The 19,153-nt window shown below is 61.7% G+C and overlaps 1 protein-coding gene across 17 annotated transcripts in view; it reads left to right on the plus strand.

The window, feature by feature from the left end:
* The window catches only part of SZT2 (SZT2 subunit of KICSTOR complex), a 67,313-nt gene that overhangs the window by 24,419 nt on the left and 23,741 nt on the right, over window positions 1–19,153 (plus strand). For 10 of the 17 annotated variants that reach the window (XM_065553671.1, XM_065553680.1, XM_065553682.1 and 7 more), the window contains 30 exons: window positions 988–1,102; window positions 2,455–2,568; window positions 4,069–4,266; window positions 4,369–4,481; window positions 5,049–5,187; window positions 5,718–5,879; window positions 6,769–6,973; window positions 7,232–7,344; window positions 7,683–7,926; window positions 8,734–8,893; window positions 8,977–9,069; window positions 9,289–9,370; window positions 9,701–9,982; window positions 10,376–10,514; window positions 10,881–10,997; window positions 11,089–11,152; window positions 11,477–11,662; window positions 11,794–12,120; window positions 12,220–12,412; window positions 12,809–12,883; window positions 13,017–13,155; window positions 14,194–14,314; window positions 14,520–14,649; window positions 14,802–14,954; window positions 15,140–15,242; window positions 15,613–15,730; window positions 16,185–16,296; window positions 16,958–17,076; window positions 17,447–17,611; window positions 18,815–18,896. In XM_065553671.1, coding sequence (XP_065409743.1) covers window positions 988–1,102; window positions 2,455–2,568; window positions 4,069–4,266; window positions 4,369–4,481; window positions 5,049–5,187; window positions 5,718–5,879; window positions 6,769–6,973; window positions 7,232–7,344; window positions 7,683–7,926; window positions 8,734–8,893; window positions 8,977–9,069; window positions 9,289–9,370; window positions 9,701–9,982; window positions 10,376–10,514; window positions 10,881–10,997; window positions 11,089–11,152; window positions 11,477–11,662; window positions 11,794–12,120; window positions 12,220–12,412; window positions 12,809–12,883; window positions 13,017–13,155; window positions 14,194–14,314; window positions 14,520–14,649; window positions 14,802–14,954; window positions 15,140–15,242; window positions 15,613–15,730; window positions 16,185–16,296; window positions 16,958–17,076; window positions 17,447–17,611; window positions 18,815–18,896 — 4,363 coding nt within the window. The remainder of the gene's footprint in view (window positions 1–987; window positions 1,103–2,454; window positions 2,569–4,068; window positions 4,267–4,368; window positions 4,482–5,048; window positions 5,188–5,717; window positions 5,880–6,768; window positions 6,974–7,231; window positions 7,345–7,682; window positions 7,927–8,733; window positions 8,894–8,976; window positions 9,070–9,288; window positions 9,371–9,700; window positions 9,983–10,375; window positions 10,515–10,880; window positions 10,998–11,088; window positions 11,153–11,476; window positions 11,663–11,793; window positions 12,121–12,219; window positions 12,413–12,808; window positions 12,884–13,016; window positions 13,156–14,193; window positions 14,315–14,519; window positions 14,650–14,801; window positions 14,955–15,139; window positions 15,243–15,612; window positions 15,731–16,184; window positions 16,297–16,957; window positions 17,077–17,446; window positions 17,612–18,814; window positions 18,897–19,153) is intronic. The other 7 variants (XM_065553672.1, XM_065553675.1, XM_065553687.1 and 4 more) reach the window with 4 other exon arrangements.

Genomic DNA, 19,153 nt, shown 5'->3' on the forward strand with positions numbered 1-19,153 from the left:
GGGACATTCCAGTACTGACCTGAGAGAGTAACTCCCTACCTGTTGCTGTGGTAAAACACCCCTATGTCTTGATCCTGACAGTTTTCCTATCTACTTCAGCTAATGCAAGGTGTCATGGGATTCTTAATGTAAGTGAACAGGATTCTAGTTAAGATTAGGCCAATTTAGGCTATGCAATTGCTACAATATTTGTGTGTAATGGATACTAATATATAGATATAGTGTGGATAATACCTAGTAATAATATAAGATAGATAGATGTGTGTATATATGCTAGCCAGCACATACTAGTCGACAGAGAGAAGGAGACAGATCTGGAGCAGAGGTAGATCTGAGAGTCGTCAGCATAGAGATGGCTGTTGAATTTGTGTAGGTAGATGAAATTACCAGAGATAAGGTGTCAAGGGCGAAGAGAAGGGGACCAAGGACAGAGCCCTGTGGAACCCCCCCCAGGAAGGTGCAGGACACGTAAGGACATGCTGAAAGTGAGATTAGAGAATTAGGAGAGGACAGTCACAGAAGCCAAGGGAGGCCAAGGTTTCAAGAGGAGCATGGCTGAACGCTCAAGGAGGGTGAAGATGGAGCACTGGTTCTAAGCTTTGGTTAGGGAGAGGTCATGGAGTCCTCCTCAGAAGCGGTTTCCTGGAGTGCAAGGGGCAGAAGCTGTACTGGAGGATCTAGGGTGGAATTGGAGGAGAGGAACTCTGTCAGTGATTTATAGATAGTGCCTTCAGTGGTGGAAGGAAGATGGGGCAATATTGGAGAGGCAAGTGGAGTCAAAGGTGGACTTCCAAGATGAGAGAGACTAAAACATGACAGTATTGTAAATGAGAGTCAGAGGAGAGCGACAGGTTAAGCAGGGGATGAGAGTGGAGACAAGGGAGATCAGGAGGGTTGGGATGGAGCCTCCTGTCTTCAGACTTCCTCTGCCCTCAGTCGTCTTCTGCTTGAGGCTTGTTCGAGACTGAGCCTGTATCCTTGTTGCAGCTGTACCCCAGGGATCTGGCCTGCATTAGCACCATGCTAACTTTCGAGTACATCAGCCAGCTATGCCAGAACAAGGAGTGGGTGTCCCCGGCTTTGGAGGCCAAGGCTGCTGAAGGTGAGTCAAAAATCTGTTTCTGCTCTGGCATGATGGACGGAACCAGGGGCAGAGCCTACCGCCAGCAAGACGAAGTTCTCCCAGCTCATTCTGAAGCTCTGACAGCTCCCTCTTTCTGTCTGACAGCCCCAACCTCCTGCGCTGCTCCCACAGATCACCCAGTCTGTGGCTCAGCTGGCGAGGGTGCGGGCTGGGCTTGTGAAAGCCAGCAGGCACCCTGAGGTCTCAGGGCAGGGGAGGAGAAATCCTGTGGTCTGGCTTGCGGAGCAGTTCTGGACAGGGAAGAGCTGCTGTCTGTCTCCATTCCCTTTTCCCTGACTGGGCACGGTGGGTGTCTCAGCTTCTTTGCAAAGAGAATCCCTCTTAGGAGCAGGCGTTCAGCTGCTATGGTCCTGAGGGTGGGCTGAACACCTTGACGGACAGCTGAATGTAGGAAGGGTTACAGACCAAACCATGGGGAGCTTCCTTGATGCTCCAGGAGCTCTGTTCTCAGGACCCTTCTGAACCTCTTGGAGCACTAAATCCCTTAGCTAGAGATTGCAGCTACCTGTCTGCGAGTCATGTTCCCTTGGCACCTCCTGATCTGGTGCACTAGCAGCGCAGGAACCTCGACTCATTTAACCTGGGTGACCATCCCTCCAGAAGCAAAAGGGTCTTGGAGGGCAGCACTGCAAGGGGACATGTTCCTGCTTGTGCAGTTTCATGTTGGCGCTGCAGCTAGCGATGGTCCACCAGTGGCTAGAGGGTGGTCCCCGCAGCTAGCTCTCGGTTGTATTGTCTCCCTCAGTGCAGAAAAGCCAACTCCCACCTCCATGTGGCCCTAGACCCTCCAGCTCCCTCTTGTTAAATTCTCAAGCAAGCCCTTTTGTGGTTTGTCCCCTGCTGCCCCCTCGCGCTTGGGTGGAGCTCCCTGTAAACCGCCCCCAAAGGAACCGTTAGTCTCCTGCAAAATCTGTTTTGCTCTGCCGCCTACAACCAGTTGTGCACTGAGACTGCTGCCTGTCATGCTGACCAATGCCATGTCTCTGTGGCCATCTCTTGTCCTTAGATTGGCAACTCGGTAGGACAGGGGCTCTCTCTTTGTTCTGGGTTTGCTCAGTGCCTAGCACGGTGGGGTCCTACTCAATGACTAGGACTCCTAGGTGCTACGATAATACAAATAATAATAAATCCCGGGTGATTCCTCCCCCTCCTTGGCTTTAGATGCCACCACACAGTGAGCAGCAAAGGCGCCTTCAGTGTGCACCTCTCCCAGCTTGTGCTGCTTCCAGCTGGCAGGCTCTCCTTGTGGGTCCAGCCACCTAGTGCCCCAGGAGGGAGCAGGTGCCTTATCTCCCTTGTTCTCCTTGCAGGCCCTGACATGGGGGCTGGCTCCCATGTGCATGAGATCCCATTCCAGTTCAGCCTCCTGAAGCTGCTACCCAAATGCCAGCAGATCGAAATGTTCTTCCTCATGCTGACGGGAGGTGAGCACTGACATTTGTTAGAGATAGGGAGCGGAGGGAGAGCAGTGAAAGTCTGGGGAATGTGACGTACTGAGTCGGGCTTTCATTGTAACCGCACTCCTTTTGCTGCAGAGTTGTTAGCAGGGACACTCCTTTCCATGGTATTGACTGCAGTAATTGTGCTTTTGGGGAAGAGAGGAGGGATGGATTTGCTGCTGCTTAGTTTGCTTGCTTCCTTGAAAACCAAGCCAGACGCGCACCTACAAAGGGGAGAGAAAGGAAGAGCAAAGGGAATATGCTGCTGCTGTTTCTGGTGGTGGCTCGTTTGCCGTCTCGCTGCTGGAGAAACACAAGCACAGCACGGAGTCTAATCAGCACTCCATGCACTGGGAAACTGGTGCCACCCTCAGGCCGTTCAGGGAATTGCTTTTTGTTGTCTTTCAGGCTCCCACAGTGTTACAAAATGTCCAGTCTTGGCCGGCTAAGCTGGACTCTCTTTAGACGAAGGGCCAAGCGCCAGGCACAGGAAAGAGGAAATAAGATGGGGAAGGAAAAGGAGGGAGAAGGGGCAACAGCAGAAACTAATGCCTCACGTCCCAGGTGGTGGTTGGGATCTAGCTGGAGCCAGGGAGATGTGAGGTGATTTGGGTCCCTCTCTCTGGCCCAGTCTGGCCAGGGCAGCTCTTAGGATGAGGCCAGTGAAGGCCCATCAGTATCACAGTGGCTCCTGGTATGCCAGAGTGGGATGGGGGGTCTTTCAGCCAGTGCTCTCAGGACCCCAAAGCGAGGTGATATGACAGGCTGGGGTACTGCACCTGATTTTGTTCACCAGTTGGGTCTAATTTACGACACACCAGTTCTGGTCCATCGATTTCCGTCCCACAGTCCTCCAGCAATATCCCGACGGTATCAGCAGGCTGCCTAGTTTGGATGGATGTGGTCTGCCTCCCTTCTGTACTTTTTCTGTTAACATTGATTGATGTAGGTGATTGGAACCTTTTATAAACTTTCATCTGCTTTCGCCCCATTGACCTCACAGCTGGGGGAGGCCCCTCGGGCCCCGGTTATTACAGCAGTGCAGGGGAGCTGCCTCCTCTCCTCCCTGCAGCAGTGCCACCTCGTGTCTCCCAGCTGGGGCATGCGGGGTGGCTCCTACAGCCCCAGGGTCACTGGCGGAGACGTTGGGGGTTGCTGCTGCTCCTGTGCTGGTGTCAGCGTGGTAGCGGGTCTGTTTGTGAGTGCCAGGCCTGGGTCTCTGTGCTGTCTTGTGGCTTCGTCCCTCTTGAACCTTGTCTTCAGCGTGGTTCCAGTAGCTGGTGTGGGTGGGTGCAGAGAGGTTTGTGTGGCTGATAGCAGAGGGCTCCCTCTCAGCCTTGTGTAAGCTCACCTTGCAGACGTAATGGGAAAACCTCACCAGCCCCATGCAGCTGTCTCCTTGCTATGACCTGCCTGGCGGGAGGCTGTTGGGACAGTAGCTGGCTGGAGCGGGTCTCTGATGCTGGTGGTTCTGTGCTGGAGCAGAGGATGAGGTGATGGCCAAGGACTCTTCGTTTGCACCCAATGAAATGCTGCTAGACTTCTTCCACGGCTGCCTGCAGCATGACCTCAGTGACCGGGAGATCCCTTTGGCGGACATGGATCACATGGCCTTCATGGAGCAGGTCCTACAGCGGGACCGCGATGGCCATCTGCCCCCATTCACGCTTCCAGTGATCCGAGGTAAGGGGCAGAGAGCCTGGCAGCCGGAGACGTGAGCAAGGCGGGGCCCTTGGTGCCCTGCTCCTGGGTTCCCCTCCTCACAACCTGTCTCTTCGGTTCCAGAAGAGCCCCTGAAGGCCCCTGCGCCCCTGGACCAGCAGGATCCCTCTTTAGCTGCTCACCCTGTTGGCAGTAGCACTACCAGGGACATGAATGCCTCCACGAGCACCCTGCAGGTACCTCCCTTGGCTATATGGCCCTCGTGCTGCTGGGGGCCTTGTGCTCCCCTGCCCCGGAAACTCCTGAACACTGCACAAAGGGGGCAGCTGCTGGGGCACGGCCTGAGCCCGGGGACAGGGATTGGAATGGAGCACTTCAAATCCAGCTCCTGTCTGTGATGACCCACCAGCCTCTCTTGGCTGCCCAGGGGCTGGGAGAAAGCGAGGGCCTTGCTCTGGGGCAGGCACACAGCTGGCAGAACTGCCCCGGCTGGCACTGCCCATGGAGAGGGCAGCAATGGAAAGGGCTGGGGATGACACAGGCAGGAGCCAGGCTGAGGAGGGCCTGGGGAAGCTGGCGCCATGGCCACCTGTGCTATACCTGCAGTGGGGGGAGCCCCGGCCTATGCATTGTGCAGCAGCACAGGTCTGAGCCAGGCTGCTCTGTCAGCAGGTCGAGCGCATGGACATGGAGGCTGCTGCACCTGAGGGCCAGCCAGCCCCCGAGGGGTGTTTCTGCTCTGTATCACCCCTGCCTTGCCCTGTGGTGTCCTGCAGTCTTACCCCGCTGTGCTCTCTCCTCAGAGCCTGTGCAGCGCAGAGCTGCTGGAGGCCGAGGTGTCCCCGGCCGATGCTGCTGGGCTTCTCCTGCAATGGCGATGCTACGCCAAGCTGGTCAGTCCACAGCACCTCTTCCTCACCTTCCTGCCAGCCACCTTCCCCGGTGAGTCTGCCCTGTTGAGCCAGGGAGCTGAGTCGGGCAGCAGCGGGAATGCTGAGTGACGCTCTCGGGGGGACAGCCTTCCTGTTGTGTGGAGATGGGCAGAGCTCGGGGCTGAGGGGCTTAGCAATGGGTCTCTTGCAGTGCTCTGGGACCTGCCTGGCTGTTGCTTGGCTCCCGTGTGGAGGTTTGGCTTTCCCCAGTTTATTGCGACCTGGTTTGGGGCATGCCTAGAGCTCCCCGCCCCTGCCATGGGGGGACCTGAGTGAAGCCCCCTGGGGTTACCAGAATGGAGGCTGGGGCGGCTGGCAGGGTGCTCTCTGAGGGCCCTTGCCTCTCGCAGGAGGTGGGTATTTTAAGGGTTGATACCAGTTACCCAGGGTGAGCTACTGAGTTGGCTACTTCTCTAACTCATGTTGAAGGCACCTAGAATGTGGCTGGCCCTCCAAGCTGCCCTTGGGGTTCTGGGCTAGCAGCAGCCCCCACCTGTCGGGCTAGGCGGGAAGGGCCTGACCTCTCCTTTTCTCCTCTAGACGTACAGAAGCTGATGGCTTGTGCGCTGGAGAAAGCCCTGAAGGAGGACGGCTCTGCAGGAGAGAGCCTGGACTCTGTCTGTAGGGAGCCGGGCAGAACGGGACTCGAGGAGGCGGTGGCTGCGGCATTCCCACCTACCCTCAGTGTAACGCCGGCCAATGGTACTGGCCCCAGCTTCCCACCCCATGTGTTCTGTGGGCAGGACCCGTTCCCAAGCCCAGGAGAGTCGTCCTCCCACTCAGAGTGTCTGCCACGGCCAGGCAGGCCAGAGGCTTGTGCACGTGTGCTGCTCCTGGCTCAGCCCGAGTGGCTGTGGGATACGCCCATCCCCTGATTGGGGCGTGGGGAAGGGCTGAGGAGTCCCCGAGCAGTGCAGCTATGTATGCAGCCTGGCCGGCACCCCTCCAGAGGGGCTGCTCCTTGGGAAATGGACGTCCGCTAATCTGGCGCACAGGCTGCAGGCCGGGTGACTCTGCCTCCAGCGAAGCAATGGGGCTTCCTCAGACACCAGCCCTTCTGCCATGGAGGCCCCTGGATCTCTCTCAGACCCTGTCCCGACAGGCTGTTCGGAGTGTGCTGTGTCGCTCTGGTAGCGTGGAGCGGAGCCACCTGCTCCCTGCTGGAGATCACAGCCCCCAGAGGGCAGGGGAAGAGGCAGCACTGCAGGCTGGGGGTGTTCAAGCTCCATACAGAGCCCTTGATATGGAAAAGGGGAGGGGGAATCAGTTGGCTGGCTAGTGTCTGAGGAGCGGAGGGTCCATGCTGCTGTACAGAGCCGTGGCAGGGGACAGGAGTGGGAAAGCCCTGGGCCAGTATGCTCAGGTGAGGAGAGTCTAAGGGAAGTTACAAACCGGCCTCATGCTCCCTGTGGGCCCGGAGAAGACGTCTGGGGCGGATGGGAGCAAGACGGAGGGGGGCTCTTGGGAACAGGGATACCAGTGTACTGAGCTGAATGGGCAATCTCGTGAGGAAAGGGCAGGCCCAGACATAGTGGCTGGCGTCTTGGGCTGTCAGCAGGGAGCTCCCCCTCAGGGCGCCTCTCTTCTGCAGAAGCAGGCCAGGACCCAGGAGAGCCAGGCGCTGCCCTGCGGAAGGACGTACACATCTCCTTCAGCCGCCAGGCCTCGCAGCCCGAGCTGAGCGAGGGGCACCGGGTCCGCTGCCCTGTCTACGTCTATAGCTGCTCCTTGGAGCTGCTGCGGGAGCAGATGGTCAGCCCCCGGACACACCGGCCTCCGCGGGACATCTTTTTCAGGTAAAGCCAGCTCCCCCAGCTCGGGGCTGGGAGTGCACGCTCCTTGGGGTGCAAGTGCAGTCGAGTCTTCCCTCTGCAGGATGCTGGCTCCAGCCTTGCCCTGGTCTGCTGGCGTATTCCTTCTTGCTCACAGCAGTGCCTGCCTGCAAGAGCTTGTAGGCTGGCCATGGCCCATCCCGTCCCAGCGCAGATTACCTCTTCCTCCAGGGATGTGACACACCAGCAGGGCTGAGTGGTGACGCTGCTGCTCTTTTCCAGGTCCCAGTTTCTGGAGCGCCCCCCAAATGCCACCTGGCTAGACCACAAGCACAAGGAGCTGGTGAGTTACTGCACGCTGCTGCAGGAGCACTCGCACCAGTGCTACGTGAAAGGTAAGGAGGGGCATGGCGAGGAGCTCTGCCCTGGCATGGAGGGGGGCTGAGCCAGGGCCTTCCTAGACCCCACTCTCTGGTGGGTGAGGGGAGGGAAGAACTCTCTGCAGGGAACTAGTTTCTTGTCAGAGTTAGCTTAAAGATGTTCCCGCCCAGCCCCTTGGGGCCCAGGCCTGTGGGCACAGCCCCAGGGAGCACAGCACAGAGCGAGCACTGCTTGCTAAGTCCTCTCATTGGGGGCTTACTGAGCGGCCTGAGTAACCTTGGCCATGGTCTCCCTTCCCACCTCCTGCCCCGCTGGGCACAGCCGTGCACTGAGCCCGGTGTTACACCCACAGGGCTGTTCAAGAGCCTGCAGCAGTCGCATAGCATCAGCTCCCAGGACCTTCTCACAGCCATGGACTACTGCGAGGAGCTGCTGCAGGAGATCGACATCACCAACTTCCTGCTGACCCTCTGCAGCCATGTGCGGGCCTTCCGCGAGAGCCACCGGCACTTCCACATGCACCCCAGGGCAGCCAGCCTGGAGCAGGAGGAGGAGCCGCTCTCCAGGGAGAGGGGTGTCCTCGTCTCAGAGTCTAGGTAGGAGCCATCTGCCGCCCTTTGCATTGACTCAGGGATGAGCCGTGAGCTCCTGGCCCGTCACGGGTCGTTTCCATGCAGAGGAGAGACAGCATCATGCAGCAGGAGGGCTAAGGAAGTGAGGCCCCAAGTGGGTTGGGGGCTGCAGTGTGTCCTGCCGGGTTCCCACTCCCTGGTGCTACCCAGAGGTACGGTGCCTAGGCACAGAATGGCACGAGATGTCTGCATGACGGGTTCTGTGGCTGGTGGACTTCGTGCTGAGCTAAGGTCTGCGGCATGGCTGCAGGGCCCTGAATCCTGCTTGATCAGCTGGTTAATACCTGCTACGTGCAGTGAGACCAGCCCCAGTCAGCACCGAGCAGAGACATTGCTGCACTCTGCCCACTTCTCCAGAGGCACCGCCCCTTCCCTGAGTGGCTGGACTCTGTGTCTGTATCCAGACCCCGATCTGACTCCCTCTGCTCCTCTCCTGAAAGTCTGGCAAAGGCCTGGTATAGACACAGCTGCCCCCCAGCCCTTGTATAGAGTCCAAGGCCTTATACCCAGCTGCTGTCCCTCTACTCTTCTTCCTGGGTCCTACCCCCCAGGGCTTAGCAGAGGGGCACAGTACCCAGCAGGGCCTGCGTGGCAGTATGGGTACCTAGTGGAGTCAGCTGCAGTGGGCAGAGGTGTTTTCTGGCACTTTGGGCTGAGTGGGTTATAGGTCTGTTAGGTGGCTAGGGGTGGGTGCATTGTACCTGGAGGTGACACTGACTGTTCATGGTTCGTACTGTGCCCATCTGGCTTGTATGCATGTGGCCTCGTCAGTGCGGAGATGGAGGACTACAGCGAGCAGGACCACGGAGGTTTCTCATGCCCCACTGAGGAGCCCAAGATCAGCACCAGCTGCTGCCCAGAGTTCCCCCTATCCCTGCTGGAGAATGGCCAGCCCTGCCAGGTGCACCCTGACCTGCATAAAATCATCCAGGTGAGGGAGGGGAGCAAGCATGCAGTGGGCTGGGGCCGGAGGGAGTCAGTCTCACATTCGCCATCTCCTGTCTCTCTCGGCAGGAGAAGTTCCTGGAAATCGGGAGTTTGCATTTTAAGCCAGTGCTGTCGAATCCTCATTATTTCTTCTACTGTCCGCCCTGTGCCAAGAAAGAGGTGTGTGTGTGGGGGGGGGCGGGTACTCGGGTCCCTGTTCCTGGCTCTGCCCCAGTGCCCTGATGGTGGGACAAGTGAACTAGGCTCCTCCGAGGAGGGAAGTGCCATTAGTCTCCCCCAGGTCTGCCCTTTGGGCGTCCGTTGAGCCCCCGGGACGCTGGAGCAGCCTGCCCTGCTGCCCAGCCTGATGACTGACACGAGGTTGTTCCCCCTGCTCAGGAGGAGGCCTCCCGGGACCAGGCAGACAGGAAGGGCAGCGAGGACATGGAGGGGTCGGAGGCTGAACTGGCAGTGGAAGAAGGTAACTCTCTGTCCTCCCTACAGAGAGCATGTGCCTGGCACTAGTGCCGGGGGGGCTGGACTCCACCACACTTCACAAGGGAGGGGAGCTCGGCTGGGCCGCGCTCAGTGTTCCAGCGTCGTTCTTGGAGCAGTGTGAAGATCTCACCCCCAGTTGCCGTAGCTGTACGGGCAGAAGCCCTAGTGTAGCTGCACTTATAAGTGCAGCTCGTTGGGGGCCAGTCCTGGCCACGTTGGCAATGGAGCACTGCTGCTGTGAGCTGCGTCTCCACTAGCAGGGTGATGATGCGGTTACGCTGTGCTAGAGTGGAGCAGCTGTGTGTGTGCGCAGGGACCGTGTCTGGCTGCTGCATTGCCACCGAGAGTGACCCGGAGCTGGAAGTGGAGTATCGGGAGAAGCTGGAGAACGAGTTCCCGGACTTGGGCTCCCTTTCGGACTCGAACACCGTCAACCATGACGACGACTCGTTCAGCGTCCTGGGCGGGGACTCGCTGAACGAGCAGGAGCTCCTGGAGCAGGAGATGCCGCCGCTCTTCGTGCACCTGACCTGCTCGGTGAAGCTGCGCACCCAGCACAGCTCCATGCCCGTGCGGTCGCTGCCCACCTGCCTGGGTAAGACCACGCCCTCGGGCGGCCAGGGCTGGGGCCTTGGCTGCATCCTGAGCTGAAGGGTTCCAGCGGAGCCCAGGTCAGTGCCAGGCTGCTGGCTGGGTGAGTGGAGCCCCTTGGAGCACAGCGCACTCGTCTCCCCCTCTGCCCCAGACGCTGCTCGCTTGAGGCAGGTTCCCTCCCAGGCTGGAGGCCAGAGCTCTCCCAGTACTATGCTGGTGCCGCCAGCCAGCCCTCCTGGTCCCTGGGAAAGTGGCTCCAGGGTGCTGTACAGGAACTGCAGGACCTGGGCTCCCCTTGCCTCAGGGGCCTCTTGCACCTGTCTGAGCAGGGTGGGGTTCAGCACAGGACCCCCACGCCAGCCCCTTCCCCTGACCTCCTGGTGTCCTTCCTCAGGGGAAGTGCTGAGCTGCCTGGAGACCTGCCAGGCTATGGCCAGCATTGACCTCAGCGACCTCTGTGTGACCCTGGACATCTTTGTGCTGACCTTGCCGCTGGAGATAGAAGGTGTAAACGCTGACCTTCACCACAACAGGTGGGTGTGGGGCCGGGCTGGCTCCCCTGAACTGACCCCTCCATTCCCGGGACTGGCTCCCCCGGCCCTGCCGACCTGCAGCCCTATGGACTGGGCGCCCAGCTGGCCTGGCTCTCCTGAATTGACCCCTCCAGACAAGGAAGGTGGAATTCCCCTCTCGCATCCTGGACCCTCCTGTAGAGCTAGGCTGCCCTGATTCCCTGTGATGTGGCACCAGGGTCCCTGGCTATGGGAGAAACGGCCCCCCCATTCCACAACTGCTCAGCCCTTGCCTGGGGCCCCCGCACTCCACTGGAGCCCCTCTGTGTGGCTCCTGCCTGGGGCTCGGGGGCTGCTGTCCCAACCTGCGCTCTCTTCCCGTGGCAGATACACGTCTGAGAGCAGCATCTCCTTCACCCGCTCGCCCGGGCAGCCCTCCTCCTTTCGCTCTGACGAGGAGATCATGCACAACCTGGACCGGCTGCCGTCTACGGGAGGCGAGAGGTACTACACCCCTTGGGCTGGCAGCTGGGCTCCGTGCTCGGCTGCAGTGCAGGAGCGCGGGAGAATGAACCCACTCTTCCCTCTCTTGTAGGCATCCAGCGCTCTCCAACCTCCCAGGGGTACACAGACAAGCTGTCGAAGCCACCATGAATGAGGTGAGCCCTGGGTGCCCTCCCTGGGTCACCGCAGTGCCGCCTTCTCGCCCAGCCAAGCGTGTCCCAGTGCGGGGACCTTTGCTGCCTGCAGCAGGCTGCATGCTGAGAGCAGGCCCCAGGCTGTGCTGAGGACGCACAGGACACTGGCTGTGCTGCCCAGCTGCTGGGCAAGTCTGTCTGAATCCAGCCAAGGCCTGGGGTTGGTGCAGGAGGGTCTCTGACCTCTGGCCACCAGTGGGCATGGCTGGGGAGGGAGATAGAGGCCCAGGGTGCATGGTGGGGAGTGTGGGCACAGGTCACCCACATCGTGTCCTTGGCCCTTAGATCCGCTGGCTTCTGGATGATGAGATGGTGTCTGCACTGCGCCATTCGCAGGCGGTCAGCACCTCCATCCTGGAACGGGTCGCCACCCACGTCTACAGCTCCCAGGGGAGGCCTAGCTGCCACAGCGAGGTGGTGCCGTTGCAGTTCGTCTTTGGGCCCGAGCACTCCTTGGAGAAGTTCAAAGAGGTGAGAGCCTCACGGCCCCTGCCGATGTGCCCCGCCCCACCCCCCATGGGCATGCCCAGTGTGCTCTCTGCTCTGCCCTCGACAGTGCCCGGCCCCCCTTGCAGTGCACTCTCGTGGGCTCTGTGTTACAGGAGTTTCGGAGAATGACCCTGCCTGGCTACGTGCTCAATGCTGAGGGCAGCGATTACCACTACGTCTCCGTCAGCCGCTTGCGCCCCCTGGAGGCCCCCGCCAGCGCTGTCCCCGGCCTGCAGCAGCCCGCGCCAGGAGGAAGCACTGGAGCAGCCCAGAGCCACGTTGGGCAGGAGGGGAGTAGTGAAGCAGATGCCGAAGGCCTCCATCCAGTGCCCTCCCTGCCGCAGGGGGCTGGGAGCCTCTGGGCCTGGCCAGTGGGTGAGAGCCAGTTTGGGCCGGACGTGGGAAATCCACTGGGCGAGAGCGGACAGACGCAGGACGAGGTGAGAGGGATGGATACTGTCTGGATGGCATGGGGGAGCTGAGCTTCGGGAACCAGCCCTGGGGGCGGGTCAGTAACGCAGCCCCTGGTTTGGGTGCAGGAGCCAGAGGAGGTGCTGCGGCCGGAGCAAAGTGGAGCGGTGGGACACAGCTCACTGGAGGAGGCAGCCCGGGAGATGACCCCCCTGACTCCTCCCCACTCTCGGTTCCTGCCCTTGTCCTCGGAGAAGGGGAGTGGTGAGAAATCGCCATCAGCAGCGAGCCTGGCTGACTCCGGGACCCAGGGCAGGGAAGGTAGGAGCCTGCATGGGGCTGGGCAGCATGGGCTGGGCTGGAGCCCATGGCATGAGAGCAGCTTCCTCGGTGCTGTCATGTGGTCCCTGCTTGACCCAGGTGTTCTGCATGGGGGAGCCCTGCTCCTGGGAACGGGGTCTCTCGAGGCCGTCTGCCTCCCCCTTTCTGTGCCGACCTGGGGGGTTGGTTCTGCTTGTTTGCACATGGGGGTTTGTGAACTGGGCTGTGCTGGGTGTCTCTAGACACGCAGGCTGCTCCAGAGTCAGTCCCAGGGCCGTCGCTGTACCTCCCGGCACCCTGGGCCTGTGCTGCTAGTCAGCTGGTGTCATGTCCCACCCTGCGGAGTCTGGGAGCCCGGGGTCTGTGCGCTGCAACCAGCTCCCTCTTCTCCCGCAGGCGCCAGCAAGCAGCGTCCCAGCCGAGTGCAGAGCCTAGTGTCAAGCCAGGGCAGCATGGACTCGGATCACTTAGGTGAGATTCCCCTCGGCGAGGGCAGGCAGCGTGGGGCACGGGGCTGGCTGGGCGTTGGGCTCCAAGGTGCCAGCTCCCGCTCTGGAAGGAAGCAAGGGGGGCTGTGTTCACAGGGCCCACGTTTCTGCGGCAGGTTACGATGGAGGGAGCAGTGACTCGGAGTGCGACGAAGCCCTGATGAGCGACCACGACCCCAAGTGCCCCCTGATGCCGGATTTCTGGCTCATTGTAAAGATCCAGCAGGACCGGGTGGAGGTGTATTCTCACACACGGTAACGAAGGTCCTGTGCCAGGTCCCCTCTCCACACCCCCTTCCTGTCACTCGCATTGGCCTGCAGACTTCTCCCGCTCTGCCCCCAGTGCCTTTGCTCCCCTCTGTCGCCTGCTCTCAGCCTTGCTTGCTCCTTGCGTCTGCTGTCTCAATCTGGGGCACCCTGGTGGCCCCAGCCCAGCACTGGGGTGTTCTGGTACCAGCCATGTCACACGGGGCCCAGGACAGCACAGCCCCGTCACAACGCTCACAATCTCAGACAAACAGCTGGGCGGTTTGTTCTTAAGCTTGGCAGGGCAAGCTGGGCTAATGCTGCCAATCTCTGTGACCTGAGCTGGGTGGGGCTTTCTGTCGCTCTGCCCTCCCAGCTGCCCCCAGCCATGGCCGTGGCCAGGGGGATTGGGGCAGGCACCCAGCCTTCCTTGCTAGCACCTCTGCTGCTCCCTCTCTGAAGCCTCACACCCCACTCAGCAGGACTCTGCTCCAGCTCTGTGGCCTCTGCTGCTCCCAGCCCCTCTCCACTGGCTCCCCTCTGCTGATCCTTCCCACAGCAGACAGAGTCCCCCTGCATCTTCGCCTGCAGTCGGGGCCGCGGGGTACGAGTCCTCGATCCCGCTGCAGCATACCTGCCCCAAGCCTGCTCCCGCAGGGTCTGAGAGCCCCTTGCCTGCCCTTCTCTCCAGGACCCCCATGTGACTGCTCTCACCCCCAGCCCTGCACTCCAGTCCTGGGTCTCTGCTCTCACCGCCCCAGTTCCCATCTCCCTGCCAAGGAGTGACTCATTGTCTCTCCCTCTGTTGTCCTGCCAGCTGCTTCTTCTCTCCATTGTCCAGGCTTGGGGTCCTGACTGGCTCTCCTTCCCTTCCATGCATCACCCCACTCTTCTCCACCCCTCCTGCCCACTGGGAGACTAGCCCTTTCTGCCAGCTGCCAAGGAGCTCCCCAGTGTGGCTGGGGCTCCCGGGTACTGTGCCCGGCGCTGGGCCCCATAGCCTGCAGCCCATAGGCCTGCTGACCTCTCTCTCTCATCCCCACGAAGCAGCCTGAGTGCAGAGCAGGTGGCGATGGCTGAGGCCGGGAAGGAGCCGGCCGGGGAGTGTCTGCGTCTCCACCAGACCGTGGTGAGGAAGATTGGCGAGATCTGCAGGGTCGTTAACCAGGTAATGTGGCTGATAATGTGGCTCAGCCTGGCTCTCGAAGGAACAGGGGTTCCTGGGCTCAGCCCAGCCCCCAGTTCCCTCTGTAGCACCAATGCGAGGGCTCTTGCAGCCCTTGTTCTGCCTGGGCCCTGGGTTCCAGCCTCGCTCGCCCTGGGGCCTGGGCCGTGGGGAGCCAGCCTGAGCCCCCCCCCTGTGTCTGTTGCAGCGCTTGCTGCTGCAGGACCTGCACGACAGCCATGTCTGCAACACGCTGCTGGTGGCGGAGAGCGAGGAGGACATCTGGAAGAGCGAGACTCCCTACAACTCCTATCGGCAGCGCGCCCAGCCCACCGATGGTAAGCTGTGCTCTCTCTCTCTCTCTCTCTCTCTCTCTCCCCTCCCCCCCCCACTGCCAGGCGGGGAGCTGCCTGCAGCCCCGGCATGACCGGGGTGCTATGCTGGCGTGACCGGGGTGCCATGCCCACATGACCCACTCTCTGCCCTGCAGATTACTCCACTGAGGAAAGCTACCAGCCCCGCGACTACCTGGCAGCCACCATGCAGTTCATGCCAGGTCACTTCGCCTGCCCCGTGGTGTGGAGCACCCTCATCCACGTGCACTCCCGTCTCAAGATGGGGCCCAATATGGGGGTCTCGCGAGGTGCGTACCGTCGGGGTCGACTGACTGCCCTGCTGATGCGGGCGGGCGGGCCCTGCCTTTCCCAGGCATCCAGCAGGCGGGGGTCTGAGCGGTGCCTGCCTAGGCCCCATGTCTGCACCGGGGGGCAGAGAGCTCAGTGGGGCAGTGGGCTGCAGAACAGAGCTCAGTGTCCCGTGTCTCCACAGCTATCCAGGCGCTACGCTCGGTGCTCAATGCTTTCTGTGTGGTGAACAGGAAGAACATGTTTGTCTACCAGGAGCGATCCACCAAGTCAGTCTTCTACCTCCGGTAAGGAGCCCCCTTCCCCAGCCCTGCCCCCAGTCGCCTTGTCCCTAGGACGTGCCCCCCTGACCTCCGCCGGGGCTATTGCCCTGGTTTTCTGGGCTCCTTGGGGCAGGGACGGTCTGGGTCTGGGCAGTGCCCTGCACATGCTACTGCAGCCCCTGCAGTGACTGCACCATTTCACCAGTGGTGCCAGGCAGACTGGGTCCCTCCTGCCGCCGCTGCCTGGCCCTCCACACGAAGACCCACTGAGCCTTCAGTAAAAACCCCACTGAACTCTTGCTCCTTTTCACTGACACCTTAATGCCCCGGGCCCCACCCCCTGGGCTGAGGCTGCTGCCTCACATTCCTCCCGTCCCTCTCTCCCTGTGCCCAGACTCTCTGAAACCACCCACAACGGGAAGGCGGGGGAAGGGGAGAGCACCCAGGGCTGCGTGTGCCACTCGCTGGCTCTGACGCGCAGTCAGGAGCCCATTCACATGGAGGATCAGACAGTAAGTCTGTGTTGCTCTCTGCCCTTGCGGGATCTGGGGCAGCTCCTCAGGGTTGTGGGGGGGGGCGGGTCAGTGGGCCCAGCATGGGCACACACTGGTGGTGGGCGCCGAAGGCCTGGGATACAGGGAGCAGCCCCATCTCCTCTCTGGCAGGCAGTTGTGGGTTTTGAGGGTTTGTGAGGGGGTGCATGTGGGGCATGGGAGGGTTGGGGGGTACAGGTGGGGGAATTACAGGCAGGGCAGAGGGAAGTGTGGGGTAGGAGGGTTGTAGGTAGGGCAGGGGGGAACAAAGGGGGGGGAATTGCAGACAGGGTGGGGTGGGGGGGGTCGTGTGAGCAGTGGCAGATGCTGGAGCTTGCCAGAGCTCAGTGACTCCCCAGCAGTCCTATGTGGGGCTGGCTCTAGGGGGCTGTGGAAGCGAATGTGTCTAGTGTAGCCCCTTTGTTCCCCCCAGGGCTCGCGCTCCTCCCTGGACACAACCTCCTGCCGCAGCGCTGACTCTGCCCGTCCCGTGGGCCAGGTGGACAGACACATCCAGCTCATGGTGCATGGTGTCGCCCCAGCAGGTGGGTCATGACCTCCTGGGGGAGAGAGGGCGCACAGGATTGATCACCCCCTACCCTGGGCAGTGGTGTGGGAGTGGCAGGGCTGGGCTGGGGCGCCCCCAGGGCAGCGGGCTGGGGAGTGGGCTGGGGGGCAGGATCATCCCCGGGGCAGCGGGGCTGGGGGGCAGGATCGCCCCTGGGTCAGTGGGTGGGGGGCGGGCTGGGCGGCAGGATTGCTCCCGGGGCAGCGGTTTGTGGGGGTGGGGGCGCAAGATTCTCTGCCCCGGCTGTTGTCTGAGCGATGCCTGATGCTGGGGCTTGGAGTCAGCAGCTCTGCGTGGCATGAGGCATGTCTCGGGTCAGGGGGAACAGTTTATCCCTTGGCCCGGGGCGGGGGGCTGCTTCCTTGTCCGTGCCGGGCCCTGTTCTCCCCTTGCCCCCCCAGCTGTCCTGGGCATCGATGCCAGATGGCCCCAGGGTCAACCCCATGCACGATGTGCGGCCCAGACAGTGCCACGCCTCCCCCGGTCGGCGCCAGGGCTACTCCTCCGACGGGAGCAGCCTCTTGGGGTTTGCTGTGAGAGGCGGGTGCCCTGCTTGAGGGGCGGGGTGGGACCTCCGGGGGTGATGCCCCGATGAGCATGTTGTCCTGGGGGCTGCTCTCACCTCTGCTTCTCCCCAGGGCCCGAGATCACAGACGAGCTGGTGAAGGTTCTGCGCAGGCGTCTGGATGAAGCCACCTTGGACATCATCACTGTCATGCTGGTGCGGAACTGCAAGCTGACCCCGGCCGACGTGGAGGTAACGTGTTCCCAGGGCCCACAGCCAGATCCAGACCCCTGCTAGAGGCCAGGAGCCATCAGTCCTGCTATGCCCCTGCTGTCCCCCACCCCCAGGCCAGCCACTCTGCCTCTGCAGGGAACATCCACTGCCTGAGGCTGTCTTCTTGGCTGGGGTACCAGGCGCTGGGGTGGCGCAGGGCCCCTGCCAGGTGTCTGAGCGCTGACCCCCTGCTTCAGGCCATCTCTGGAACAGGGTGCCCATGAGCGCCCCGCGTACGTCCGCTGGGTCCTCGGGGAGTTCTGTGTGCAGCAGCACTCGGGGGGGCCTGTCTGATGCTGCCTCTCCCCGGAGTGCTGGGCCCAGGGATGAGCAGGCTTCCTCTTCACAGTTCATCCAGCCCCCAGGCTCTCCGCCCACGGAAGTCCTCCAGTTCACTCTGCCCCCAGCCTCTCTGCCCTGGCTCCCTGCTGTGGCCTGTTACCTGCGCCAGAACCTGCTCATCTTCCTGCACACCCCCAAGTACACCGACAGCAACGTAGAGCACCACTTCAAGGTGAGGGGCTGGGGCCCTGCGTGCGGCCGTGTTCCCACATGGACTGGGGGTGCATCAGAGCAGGGCTCCGGCTGCAGAGCGTGCAGGTCTGTGGCTGTCTTGCTGCGCTCAAAGGCAGCGGCCGAGTGGCGAAGTCTGACGCTTCGCTCCAGAGCCTGAGGAGAGTGAATTCCCACCCAAGGAGATGAGCCCCCTGGGAGCGGTTGGTGCAGGCAGCACCGCCGGGTGCTGGTTCCTTACCCTGCAGTCACCCCGCACTGGGCCTTGTCCCCACGCACAGGCCGATGCCCGGGGGGAGGGGTTTGAGGTACTGGGAAGCTGCGGGCGGGGGGGTGACCCAGAGGACAAGGAGGGTGGGGAGTTGGAGGGGCCCAGCTGCAGCACTCATCTGCGTTGAGCTAAGTTGATGGTCCTGTTCCCGGCTGTCGCCGTGGAGACCCCCCCGCCACGTCTGTCTCTCTCTTAATTCTGACAATGCCCCGTGGCTCTGTCTCCTGGCCCCACTGAGCCAATGCCTCTGGCCAGCCGTGCCACACCTACCGAGTGAGCAGGGCTGCTATGCCAGCCTCCACGTGGGCGCTGAGCCTGCCCCTGGGTCTGCTGGGCTCTGGCTTCCTGGGTGTGCTGCCATGTGGTTCCGAGGGCTTCATGCCCTTAAGAAAGGCTCAGACTTTAGAGTTCGGCCTGCAGCCCCGCCCACTCCGCATCAGGGCGTGGAGGTGGGGTGACGGGTGGTGGAGAGTTCAGTGCCCACTGACCCCCAGCAGCACTGCTTGGCTGGCAGGCTGTCTGCTCCCCTCCCCTCCAGCTGTGGGGCCTGGCAGGTTGACAGCCATCCTAGGCAGCTCAGTGGCCCGGCAGCCTTTCTGGACTTGTGGCTGAGGGGGTGATGCCACCAGCATGCAAGGCAGGTTGCTAGGCACCAGCCCAGGGCCCATCGAGTCCCAGTGGCTGGTAGATGATGAGGGCTGAGCATGGAGGGCAGGGCTGAAGCAGATGGGACAGGCTCAGGGTTAGCAAGGGACCTGCCCATGTGGCTGGAGGCAGAGCGCTTACAGTGGGTGAAGCCACGCTGGGCTGGCACGCGCCCGCCCCTGGGACAAGGCTCTGCTCTCCTGCTGATGTGGCTGAGGCCGCCTCCCGTCGCTCAGTGGGGTGCTTACCCTGGCACGCCCTTCACCCTTCTCCTTCTCTGCTCCCCAGCACTACTTCCAGCAGGGTGGCAGTCCCGACCTAGATCTCTACCTGTACAACAAGCCTGGTGGCCAAGGCACTGGCGGCAAAGGTACTGGGGCGCTGGGCTCTCTGGCATTGGGGGAGGGGCTGAGCAGCAGGGAGCGGCTTTCTCGTGCTGAGCGTCCCGCAGGGATAGGAGGGCAGCACGTGCCCTGTGCACAGAGTGTGGATGTGGGACCATGGGGATCATCTCTTCCCTGGGGAGGCCTCCCAGGGAAAAGCCCCGCCATGGCAGTTGGGGCCCAGCACAGCTTGGAGAGGGTCCCCTGCCCCATTCCTTCCCGTTGGAGCAGCGTTGCTGCAGTG

Source organism: Chrysemys picta, chromosome 8, assembly GCF_011386835.1.
Source record: "Chrysemys picta bellii isolate R12L10 chromosome 8, ASM1138683v2, whole genome shotgun sequence".
NCBI classification, from domain to species: Eukaryota; Metazoa; Chordata; order Testudines; family Emydidae; genus Chrysemys; species Chrysemys picta.